This window comes from Apteryx rowi, unplaced genomic scaffold (assembly GCF_003343035.1).
Source record: "Apteryx rowi isolate R43461 unplaced genomic scaffold, aptRow1 scaffold_1350, whole genome shotgun sequence".
NCBI classification, from domain to species: Eukaryota; Metazoa; Chordata; class Aves; order Apterygiformes; family Apterygidae; genus Apteryx; species Apteryx rowi.
Window position 1 is genome coordinate 51,849 of NW_020447587.1, and position 12,964 is coordinate 64,812.

General features: G+C 37.5%; 1 protein-coding gene across 1 annotated transcript; it reads right to left on the reverse strand.

The window, feature by feature from the left end:
* Nucleotides 1-384: 384 nt before the first annotated feature.
* LOC112961638 (mucin-5AC-like) lies at nucleotides 385-12,613 on the reverse strand (the record flags this gene model as incomplete). Its single annotated transcript, XM_026056994.1, has 15 exons — nucleotides 385-628; nucleotides 1,210-1,315; nucleotides 1,909-1,963; nucleotides 2,784-2,909; nucleotides 3,871-3,993; nucleotides 5,469-5,603; nucleotides 6,441-6,472; nucleotides 6,830-6,930; nucleotides 7,243-7,312; nucleotides 7,551-7,729; nucleotides 8,729-8,924; nucleotides 9,303-9,486; nucleotides 11,003-11,253; nucleotides 11,433-11,607; nucleotides 12,399-12,613. Coding segments are annotated over 15 exons (2,192 nt in total), but the record flags the coding sequence as incomplete, so codon positions are not given.
* Nucleotides 12,614-12,964: the final 351 nt, after the last annotated feature.

Consider the following 12,964-nt stretch of genomic DNA (forward strand, 5'->3'; position numbering starts at 1 on the left):
TGGAAAGATTAGTTATTTTCAAGTGGGTACAGAATGTAATGGCTAGCAAAACTTAATTTCCTACATAGTAATGTTTATTTTATGCCTATCTAGTCTATATCATGCCAGCAAGGGAAAGCTTCAAGCCAGGAAAGACTGCAAACAAACAAACAGCAAATGTCAAAACGACCTTATGCTGTACCTCTCGAGGTGTAAAAGAAAAGATACTCAAAGCAATGAAAGATGCATTGGAATGAAAACTGAAATAATATAGGAGCCAGGCAGAAGATATCATCTGTTCATCCAAAATTTTAGCTGCTTTTGACACTTTTGTATTTTTTGAAAGGTTTATTTTAGTCTATGTTCAACTCTTCCTTGTTTGGCTTCTTCTTGCTAGTTCTCATTTTAGACCTTCCCTTTCTCTGGCAAGGCCATTGCCTCCTGCACTGATTGTTTGGCGCGGTTGGTAGGGCTTTCAATGTTTTGAACAATGCACTCAGTGCCCACACAGCTGCATTTCTCCACGTAGGTGTATAAGTAATCAAGGTAGGTTCCATCACTGCATGTCAGGGTCACTGTTCTTTGGCTGGTCTTGATTTCCTGACAGCACGTGCATTTATGTTCCATCATGTTCGCCTCTGGAGAATATCTGATTGCAAGACCAACACAAGAGAAAGATTCAGAAATGATGTTGTGAGAAATACCACCGCCACTCTCATCCCTTACTAGGCAAAACCAAAAGTTGTGCATTTGCATGGGGGGCAAWTGCTTGATATTACCATTCTGAGAGTATTGTGCTGAAACATAAGTTGCTACTCGCTGTAAAAATGGATAAATCTAGTTCTATGTTTCTAGCTCTACATTAGGACACAGAAAACATAAATGAATTACTCCAGAGCATGTATCAAGCCAGTCCAAAAACAGAGACTAGAATGAGACAGATAACGTCACTTTTACATGAGCCAGTAACTTGGGTCTATTCATTGTGGCATTGGTCTAGCTGTTAAAACCTGGTTAGTCATGAGGTAATTAACCTCATATAACATCACGTCTGTTAAAAGTTCATGTTAGCACAACAGACATAAGCAGTTGATGGCTGAGTGGGTGCTGGACATATTAATAAGGCATTTGCAATTTGCTTTCTGTTACCGGTGTAATGAGTAGAAGATAGAAAAACATAGGTTCAGTTGTATACAAGCAGAGTGAGTAATGATCTTTTATACCACTTACCGTGAGTAAGCATTACAGCTGCCTTCACAGTATGTTAGCTCAACAGGTGCAGGAGATACACATCCATGGTACTGGATGACAGTAGTGGTATTGTGCTTCTTACAGGCTGAAGTTTCAGCAGACCAAGAGAAAATATGTTAAAATATGTGTGCATATAAGTAGACATCTGTACATGATAGAGAGTTCTTAATAGAAAACTGAGATGAATGGAGCTGAAATAGGAAATTAGGTAACAGTGCAGTTCTCTTTTAATTGCTTATGGCCAAACGATGACTCTCTCTGCTTGTGCTAGCAATGAATGAAAAAAGTTYCCTTTCCTTATGCAGCACCAGCGCGCGATGCAGAAATAAAGAGTAGTGCTGTGGCAACTTGTCAACATGCATCCATCTCCCAGGACTGGTTTTACTTTTTCCTCAAAGAGAATGCATCTACAAAAGGTTGGAGAATAGCCACAAAAAGACTAACATTTAATGGCAGAGCATGGGAAAGTTCATCCTATACATGTTTTCAAAGGACTGGAAGTGGGTGCTGGAAACGTTCTATTCCTTAACACCCTGTTTCCTTTCTCACCCCAATATGAGGCACTGCTCCCAAACTCAGTCTATTCACCTGCTCTGTCTGTGCATCTACCATGCAAGATGGACTAACATGCTTAATAAGGCATATATTGTGCTTTTACTTAAAATGATCATGACTTACTTTTCTGTGGTTTTGGGCACAGTCTGCAGCAGTCATCCTCTGACACCCCGTCATCCTTGAGTGTGAAAACAGAATAAGATAACTCAGATTTCATATCTGCACACTAAAGCAGAGACTTTCCCTGCTTCCTAAGTTTCTCTGGTGCCAGAAACTTCTTTGTATTGAGATGGATGGGGGCAGGGCTAAATAGTAAGGGCACATAACTGCTACTTCAATACAGTATTAGTAAGACTTCTTCACAATCTGACATTAGGACTGAAATTGCCTTCCTATCATCAGACTTCAGTAGTCAGATTTTAGAAATAAAGCTTGTAGCAGACATAGGATATTTTGAGGGACCAAAGTGCAGATGAAGCATTATGTCAGCAAAGGTAACATAGTTAATGAAATGCTCACTTCCCACACAGGAGGGGCTGGTTCTGATCTACCCTGAGCTGTATTACGTTGAATTATTTTGCTAATTGAAGTAGCTTATTTTCTTTCCCCTTTGCTCTCAATGAATGAATTCTAAAAAAGAATTTGTAAGCTTGAATAATTTAGGAATAAAAATCCAAGTATTTTCCAATAAGATTCTTGGTCCTGGGTTACTTGACACTTTTGGAAATCCAAAACAGTATGCTGTGGCCTTTTCTCTAGTGCTTGCTCTGTCTTTTTGCATCAGCAATGACTGATATGCCACCCATTTTAATCTTGATTTGCCTTTCTGAAGTGAAATTTGATGGGACCAGATTCAGATAGGATACAATCTGAGTTACACTGCATATAATGCTTCTGCTAGGTATTTTTTTTTTTGGACATGGTGATCCCATTATCACCTGTGCCAAGCCACTGTGATCTTTTCAAACAAACATGAGAATTAGTAGAAGAGTACTTACAGGATCACAATTGTCAGAAATGGAAGGACAGCCTTTCTGTACAATGACTGGAATGAACTGATCGTCATGTTTTTCACATGTGTAAAATGTACAGTTTTTGCCAGGCGGCTTCCAGACTTCTCCAACCTGAAAGTAGTCAAAATTAAATAAAAGTGAACAGAAATCTTCTTATATAAAGACAAAACCCCAAAATGCAGTTTTTTATCATTGCTCCCTGTTGCGGTGTTGTTATACTGTATAATGTCCTCGAATCTCAGCTGATAGTTACTTGTCATATTATCATACTGCCTTAAATCTTTTTCATTAACCAAGTGAAGAGGCTATATTTTTATCTGGATACTCCCATGCTTTTTGTAGGAATGGGATAAGTATGTGGACTAATTTGGAAAGAGGAACTTACATTTTGATGGCTTTGACCTCCCCTTTTGTCATCAGAATTTATGGGGTCTGTCCTAATCCCACTCAGATATATGGCAGAATTTCTGCTGGCTTCACTGACCTCTTCTGTTTTAAAGCTCTCTTTGGGGCAGAAAACTGCCTCCAGATACATAAAAACAAAATTATTCTTTGAACAAAATGGGTGCTGTATTTTCAGGGCTGAAAGCAAATAAAGGCCCATTACTTTCATGTATGTATTTTCTATTTTGATTTCTGAAAGCTGTTGTTCAGTATCATAGTTGCTTCCAGAAGCCTCAGTTAAAACCAGAGTCTCGTAGCTCAAGGTGCTCTTTGAGCCATGTGAGGCAGTCTGTCTGTCTCAACAAGCATTGCAATCTAACATGAGAAAAGACAGAGCAAATAAATGTGATATAGACAAGGAGAGGAAGGAGCAAAGAGGCTAGCAGAGTTCACCAAAATGTAACAGGGGTAGTTACTTTGAGCACATGTGTCGTATTGTCTCCCATGGTCACTATACAAGCCACTGCCTTGCACGTGCCGCAGCACTGCCCAGGTTTCTGTGTATACTTGTAACCCTGTTTTGAAAGAAATGCAGAGGAAATGGTATTGAGTCAGGACACCAACTTTATCTCTGACAGTTATTTGAACTGAGCAGGGTAGGAATTACTGATTGCGAAATAGCACTCACCACTGGGCAGTATGTGTCACAGATAACAGGCTCGCACTTGACAAAGGCGTGATGAGGACCTGAGTAAGAGGAATTAAAGCAGGTGCATTTTTCACAGGGACCTGATGGGATGACAGCTCCAGGCTAGGGGAAGCCAGAAAAAAAGTCATTATTAATCAATAAAAGCAAGTTACTTAGTGTACATATGTCATAGGCAATACCAAACTGAGCTATGTATGGGCTAAACTATCCTTAAATACTGTTTTGATTGTTTTAATTAACCAGAGTTTCTGTTGTTGATAACACCAATGCTTTGCATTTTGGAAGGGAAATTCTGTTACTTCAGAAAGGAGAGCAGATAATACTCTTGCCTATAGGAAGGGGGTTCATATGCTGGCCTTGATTAAATGATTAATAATGTTTTATCATGCAAAATGTGGGGTATGATAGGAGTCTCAGAAATGTTGCATTGTTAAACTATGTGCAGGTATATTTTTATAGCGAGTTGCTGTGTACTTACTGGATAGAAGATATCGTTGACTGCACAACCAGGTCCTGTTGGTCCAATAAGAAAGGAAGAAAGATAGTGACATGCATGTATAAATTTTAAGAAGCAGAAGTATCTGAAAAATCTGCTGGTTTGTTGTCCAGATGTGATAACACAGCTAATTTGCATCTTTCTCCTATATGGCTTTTATGTTCAACAACTCTTTAAAATATAGCTCAGAGTAACATATGAAGAAGGTGCACGGTACTTACTGCATTCAACGGAAGGACAGCATTTTCCACGCTGTATTGTAACTATTTCCTGTCCCGCTAAGCATTTGTGTGTGACCTCAGGGCAGCGGCTAGTGTTGCAGACTGTGTAATGTAACAGAAGGTAAAAAATAATGAAATCAGAAATTTTAAATGAAGGTGATTTTGTTTTGCATGAGCAAGAACTTTGGAAGTTTTCCCTTGGAGCAGATACAGTGGTGCAGATGGAAATGTAGACAGGCTAGTCTAATGACTATCTCAATATATTTGCCAAGCCATTTTTGAAATGAATGAGCTTTTCTGTAACCTTTGGAAAACAAAGTATTGCCTGAGAAGAATAGAGTGGTGATTGCTGGAAAGAAGAATTTCCAAAGAGAAATTTGAACCAATTGGAAAATCTGATGACTCTCAGAGGTTCAGGAACACTCTTGAGAATTTTTTAAAAGTTTAAGAGATTTTAAAGATAAGATAAACTTTTGATAATGGTAATTTTTTCATGGAAAAAGAAGATGTTTTGAATACTTTTTGGTCATTGTTTTAGGTGATGGCATTAAAGGTTTTCTTTTTTCCTTCCAAAAGTTAAATTACAGGAAATTTTTAGTTACTTTTCTGTGTCTAACTGTGTAAAACCTATCTGTCTTTAAAGTTGATCTCTTTAGGTATCTAGTAGATATTCTGCAAGAAGACTCTAGGAAGTGGGATGGGGAAAAAAAGCTTTATGAGATTAATTAAAAGTATAAAAACCTGAGAAACTACTGCTTAAGTTCCCCACAATGCATACAGTATATTCATCATGATAAATAACTCAAACTGTACTTACAGCACGCAGGCTGGGTACAGCATGGATGTCCTGGCAGCTGTACCTGAACAGGCTCATAACCTGGATCATCACAATGCACTGTTTCTGTCGGAGGACATTCGTTTCTTGTACAATGCACTTTAAGAGTATGTTTGTCACAGACACATTCCTGGCAATCCTTCATCCATTTTTCTCCTGGCTGTATAAAAAAGAAAAAAAGAAAGAAGAAAGAAATTATATATAAATTTAAAACAAAATCATTCTTTTTTAACTAGTTTACTTATTCACGGATATAGTGATACCTGATTACATCAGCGTTTTCATATTTCTAGTATGTCTAGATTTTATAAGAAATCCTTAGATTGAAACTATTTAGCAGAAGATCCTGGAGGTCACTAATAGTTCTGAATATGTCCACATATCTATCAATGTTTATTTATTTATGGAGTTAGTATGAAAGGGTGCAAGTATAAAGAGTTAGTATAGAAAGGGTGTAAAGGAGAAGTGACTGAGATTTGCATGTATTTTTATATATGAAGTTATCATATCACATACTCATTTGCACATTAGATTACAGAGAGAAGTTTGTATAATTTTTGTGCAATTGAGAACCTAAGAATGCAGCTTGTCAGCATTTTCAGCAACAAATAAACTCTGTTACTCATCTGTCCATTTGTCTCTAGTAACTTTAGCTGGTCAAATTTATGGAAATAAAAGAAGCAGATATGCCAAGTTTCCACTACTATCATCTGTTCTTTTCTCTCTCTCTCTCTCTCTCTCTCTCTTTTTTTTTTTAATATGAGGTGTTGGTTATTGAAAGAATATCCCATCACTTGCCATTTAATGTCTCAGGAAGTAACATGTGATTTCGGCTATCAAACTCACGATTATTTTTAAGACTTAAGAGGAACAAACATTTGAAAAAAAACCCTAAAATCTCCTCAAACTTAAGCAAAACTTTGTTCTTGTGAAGCACCGAATGTCCTCTTGCTTCCCCTGTCTGTACTTGATATACCACATTGATTGTCATACTCACCCTTCTGGATATTCCACTCGGTTCCCTACAAGCTGAAAAAATAAAAGAATAGAGATTTACATTACTGAAAATGAACACAATGGAGTAAATCTGTGCAGTTTCAAATAGAGATACTGTGAAGATAAATCTAACAAGAAACTGAATATGCAAAGTAGTCCTTTGGAAATGAAGGACAAAATTTCTTCATTTTGCTATGTCTGACATAAATAAGGAAGGTGGGAAGAAGGGGGTATTGATCATTATTCAATTTTTAGATGGGGAGACTAAAGGAGCTTAAGTAAACTGAACTGATTTGCCTGTGATCTGACCATGTAAAAATGGCAGCAGAACTCTGTTGACTCCCAGTCCAGATTTCTATTTATTCCCCAAACTAAATACAGAATACTTACAGCATTCGGAGACACAGATGTTGCTGTCTTCTCTGATGAAAATCTGTCCTTCAGGACAGAAACATCCTTCAGTTACACCATAGCCGCTGTGCTCAACAGAGCTAGAGTGGGAGGAATGCATATATTTGAGTACAATGTTTTTGCTGTAAAGCAGGAGAGAGGGCAGCATGTGTTGAAGGTCACAATGTCATATAAAAGGGAGACGAAGAATTTACATTTTTTGAAGTACAACAGGAAGTGCAGATTCACAGAGCTGATCAATGAGATATTTAAAACTTGAGTAATTTATACAAATTCATGAGATATGTTTCACTATGAAAGTTTTTAGTAATTCCATTTTCTAAGGATAGTGGCTGGGTAAATAGAAAAGAAGACAAAGATTAGCAGTTGTAATTTTTCTGGTCTTTTCATACCTTGGGTCACAGGTAGGAGGATTAATGGACCCACATGCCTTGTATACTGTGTTTGTTGGACAGTTGTATGCTGTAAGGGAAAAGAAGAAAATAGGTCAAAAATTGGTATCAAATACTTTTTGTAGCAGATGTTCTTAAGTGTTTCTGGCTTGGCCTTTGTCATCTGGGGCTTCCGTTGGTAAAGATGTCTGTGTACATTTTTCTAGGTTAAATATCGTAGTCAAGTGTTAGATGTTAGGTGTGTTTACTGAATAGAACCCTAATTAATAGGGCTTTACACATACATTTTTGAGTTCTGCAGTACTTACGGCATGTAAAGTTGGTCTTTCCTCTCCAGTCAATGCAGATACCTCTAGCAGCACACTCTGTAGCATACATCTCCAAACTGGAACACTGTACCGACTCATCAGATACACGACATCCATCAAAAACACAGCCTTTGAAATATGGGTCTGGTGGTATCACATCATGGCATGGTTCAAAAACTCTTGAGACAGAAAAGAAACCAAAACCCTTTCGTGTTAACCAGTCATTATATAAAATCAGATCTTGTCAGACAGCACCTTCCTACTTAAAGGCACATTGTTCTCTCCTTCAAGAAGGCACACATTACAGGAAACAGAATTAACTCTAAGAATGGCCACTAATCTGGGAGATAGATTCAGGGTAGGAAAAGTTAGGAAATTTGAAGCCCTTAGAACTGTTTTGAGCCTATTTTTCTAAAGATGCTAATGGTCATAATGTTTGTGTATGTGTACACAACTCTTCATTTGTCTGACACCAGAAGTTTCTTGAGGAAGGCAATTGCATTAGGTAGAAGAAAAAGGGATGCTAGAAGTGCCCAAGAGGTGGAAACATCTAATAGCTCATAAGTTATTAGACACTACAGCAAGTATGTGCAAGAGGCTTTTATAAATGATCCAGCTGAAGAACAAGCTTTTGGTTGTAGTTCACRCAGGTGTAGGAAATAGGTATGTAGGAAACAGGCCTTTGTTAGTGCTGGTGCTTTTGGAGCTGTATGTTTTATACAAAATGCACAAATATTGAAGGATACTTTTGGTGTTAGCCTGGTTGATTAGCAGGCTCTTTGCTGTTTGTATTAAAGATCCAGTTCAAATTTAAAGTTCAGTCCTTATTTAAGTTAGCTAAGTTAGTAGTTATACTAGTGGAAATAGCCTGGAAAGCAGGGAGGGAGAAAGATAACATAAATCCATGTGCTTGAAACCCAGGGAGTATGAATTCTGGTTCTTGTTGTATCCCTGATTTGCTGACTTTTCCTCTCCTTGCTCAGGTGTCTTTGGGACTGCAAGTCCTTAAAGAAGAGCAGTTTCTTTTGCAAAGGCCTTTTACTACCCATATCTTGTCATTAAGCTGATATTTTCAGATATGATCACATGATAGGGCTATAGTTCTTATTCATTTCATAAGATACTGAGAAAGCTTTGTCTAGCTAAGGAAGAGCAAATTCATTCAGTTTTTATCTTACTTGCTCTTGATAAGCTTGCAAAGAGGCGTTTTACAGTGAGGCGATGGTGGAGGTGTGGTTACAATTGGCGGTGGTGTTACATGGCAGGATTTGTTGTCGTTATCAACTTCCCAGTGATGAGCCATTTGGGGACAGGAGGAAATGATCTTGCCACTTGGCAAGCGGCATTCATCTGATCTGTTATTTGTACATGTTCCTGGAAGATATCAGAGAGGAGCAAGGTAAGTTGCATAAGCCACATCTGAGGTGCACAATACATACCAAATTTAGAAGGGATTTGCACATGAAATGTATCAGGTGCCCTGCTTCACAGGGAATGCTTTCTCTACATTTATACGAATTTTAATTTAGTTTGGGGCAAAAAAAAAAAAACCAAACCCCCAACCCCAAAATCAAAAAAGCAGGTGTTCGTAATATTGAGCTATTGATCTTAAGAAGTTTAAGACCAAAATTGTTCTCAATTCCATTTTACTGCTGTTTGAAAAATTTCTGTCTATGGTTAGCCTGCATAAACAGAGCGGGTGAGAATAACCATGGGAGGGTAGAGAAAGAATCAATAATGTATCTRTCTTACCACACTGTCCTTCAGTGTTGTTGCCAAATTTGCTGAAGGGGAGCTTCACTGAGAAAATCAGCCCACTAAAGGTGATGGTTGCATCAATCTCTGGTATTTCAACAATCATATTGATGCCCAGCATTGAAATAGAAATGCCATCTTTCTTGAACACTGGTTGGACAATCTTTCCATTGAAGTAAATCTGGATGTAGGGTTAAAAGAAAAGAAAAAAACTTCAGAATAAGGGCTGCTTCTATTTGATTGTTTTAAATAATGTATTTACTGATCTTTATAATTATGCATAACTCATTCATCATGCATCATATTCAATGACAGTTTTCATTGCAATAACAACATATGCTGCATTCATTTTCAGCTTGTGTGGCTATATTGTTCCAGAGTGACAGAATAATAATAATAACAACAACAACAACAATAATGAAGTGGCCTCTATATGCCATGTTTGGGCAGACTGTGTGCTAATGTACATCATTCTAAACTGAAGTATTTTATTGATAACATCATTTTGTTTAATGTAAATTTTTCCACATAGAAATTAGTGGTAGTTTTCTTTTAATTGCAAAAATGTTCCCACCATTATTATGTAATAACTTTGAAATTCCTACAAAATCACATAGTCCCAACGCTGCACATTCCCTAGCATTGGGAGAGTCCTCTCAATTCAAGATGAAGACAAATGTGCCTGGTGCTGTTTTTACTTAGCTGTCATATTTATTCTTTAATCTAAGCTCTTCCATTTTCAGTCCATCTTACACGAGCTAATGAAGGTGGCATATTTGCTTAATAACTTTTTGTTGGGAATTATTCTGCAACTTTCTTCTCATTGGATTGGGATGAAGTAGGAGTTAAAACTGTCAGTTCCTATTTTCTCTCACAGGGAATCACTGGACTGTTTCCGCATAGCTTTCTGGCTGGAGCAAATAGAGCTTGGTGCGGCTCTGCAAGGGCAGAGTGCAGGTTGACAAACATATCCTCCCACCTATTTGAGTTCTCTTACCAACTAATTAATTCCCCAGGGTAACACTGGCAGCATAACCGACTTCTGATTTTCACCAGCCACCAACACTAATTTAGGATCATGAGGACAAGGGGACACCCCCGTTCACCCCTTTTCTTAGCTGTACCTCCCTTCCCAGCAGGTGATCGGAGAGGAGTCATGCCATGGCTCTGTTTAATGTCTGAAGTTCCCCATACAGAGGAGGGAATCCCTAGTCAGCCAGCCAGTCTTTACCATCAGTGAATATACAATTGATATGGGCCAGTCTTCACCAGTCTTCACCATCAGAAAAGAAGCATGCTTATCATCTGTTGCTGTGTTTCTTCGTAATGTGTTTACTTAAGTAAGTGAACACACAATGTATTAATTTTCATGAAAGACTAATCCTCAAGCAACAGCGCAAACATTCTTTCTGTCTTCTCTCTGTCAGCTGTATTAGTCTGTTTCCTCCTGTTATTTATATATACGTATGGATGAACATAATATATTCATATTTGTACAGTGCTGTTTCTAATGTTTCTGACATTTTATTCCTAGAAATAGGTGTAATATTTTTCTCCTAGTGATGCCTCTGTCCTAGTCATCTCTGGAATATGATATTCTAACAGACTGTATTACAAATGAGAATCAGTAAGGCCAATGGACCTTATTTCTCTTTTGGAAAAACAGACTTAGAGAAATAAAAAAATGTATATTTTACCACATTCTTCATCACACCATTCATTAGTTCACGGGTCAGCATCACATTTGAAGATTTGTAGAAAATAATAATCGATTTCGGACAGGAAAGCCCATCTTTTGAATCACAGTAGTAATTGTCAATGTAAATACGGAAGTTGTCATATTTAGGTACAATCTGTTTCACCAGGACGTAAGTACAGTTTTGAAGGAAAGTGTAGTAGATTCCATCAAAAGTAATATAATGAGGATCACCCCATCCAACGCACACACCTGATGGAGAGAAAGTATTTAGAAGATTAATATTAAAATTAATGTAGAAGAAAGAATTTAGAAACTTAACTGAATGTACCACAATTTCTAGAGCAATACAGAGAAAAAAATCCCCATGTATTCTGTGCAAAGTTTTGCTTGCTTCCAAAAATGTAATTCTTTAATTTACTGATGCTTACATCGACATTCATAGTGGTAACAGCAGCCATTTTCATCAGGTACCAGCACTGATGGATGTCCATTGGCACAGGTGATTTCCTTTACAGGTGGGCAATTTATTGGATTTACTTTTTCTTTGCTGTCTTCCCCACAGATGAGTTCTGAGCAGTTGGATAATTTCATTATTTGGCCAGGCTGCAAAATGAACAAAAATTGCTGTCACAGGAGTTTACAAACAGGTATGAACTTTATCCATGTTTTTAATCTAGTGGTATATAATGTTTTCAGTGATGGTGGTATTGGAAAGGAATGTATGTTCCTTCTCTTGAATCTGTGGTATTAATGATTTGTAATATTGACTACAGGCATTCATACTTCTGACAATGACATGGACGATCCAAAACTGTTACTTGCTTTTCAGATCTGGAACAAAGGCTACAAGGCAAATCTCCACTGACAGTACAAGGTCATTCTATTCTATTCTAGACAATTAAAAAGGTGGCTTATACTGAAAAGGAGCGATAGCCTTAGTTGCAGCTATTGCTTCTGCATGAGGAACTCGCCTGAGGTGAGGGTTTCAAGGTAGGTTTYAGGTGGAGGAAATAAATGCCCTTTGTGCTGGCTACGTACACTTTACCTCACCATCAGCGCAGACAATTAGGAAAAAAAAAAAAGAGAATGTATGCACAAATGTATGTTATTTATGTAATAGAGTGCTTTGAAGCCTGCATGTTTTACTAACGATAAAATCACTAGAAAAAATTATTGCTGTTTGCTTTCTCAGTTTGCAAAAAATTCTATCGAGAAGGCCCATAACAATTGTATATCATTATGCAGCAATGAGAATGTGTATTGTTCATCACGAACAATGCTTATTTTGGCATTCTGGAAATATAAATTTTAAAGAATGAAAAATGTTTCTTTTTGGTGTCAACATAATACATATTTTAATTCAAAAATTCTAAAATAACACAGTAATTACATACCTTTAAGGGAGGGTGAGTACTAGAGTAACAACCTGGGGATGGAGAAGTGGTAGTCAGAGGAATTGATGTAGTTTTCGTAGATGTTTCAGGGGAAGTAGTGGTTAGAGGTGTAGTAAAATTACAGGATCCTGTAAATCGTTCAACTGAACATGTTTGACTACAGATAGCATAAAAGCTACATCCATCATTGTCTGTCCTGTTGTAAATCACATCACCTAAAAAAAGAAAGAAAAAGGAGTAAGATGCCAACACTGAAAAAAAACAACCCACAAGGCTATAAAAAATTTCCATGTAAAAGCCATGAAAATATTAAAATAAAATCTAGGAAAAAAATGATGAAAATTGAAAACACAGTCCAATAAAAAGAGCCAAATAGATTAATAAAAATGAGTAAAATTACCAGGTGAAAAAATGGCATTCCCAATTTTACAGAAACATTGTGTCCAAGGGGTGATGGTGGTGGTGGTGACAGTGGGTGTTGACGTGGGCGTGCTGGTGACGGTGGTGGTTGGTGGTGTGGTTTCGGGGGAGGTGGAGAGGGTGCTGGTGGAGGTTGTGACTGTGGT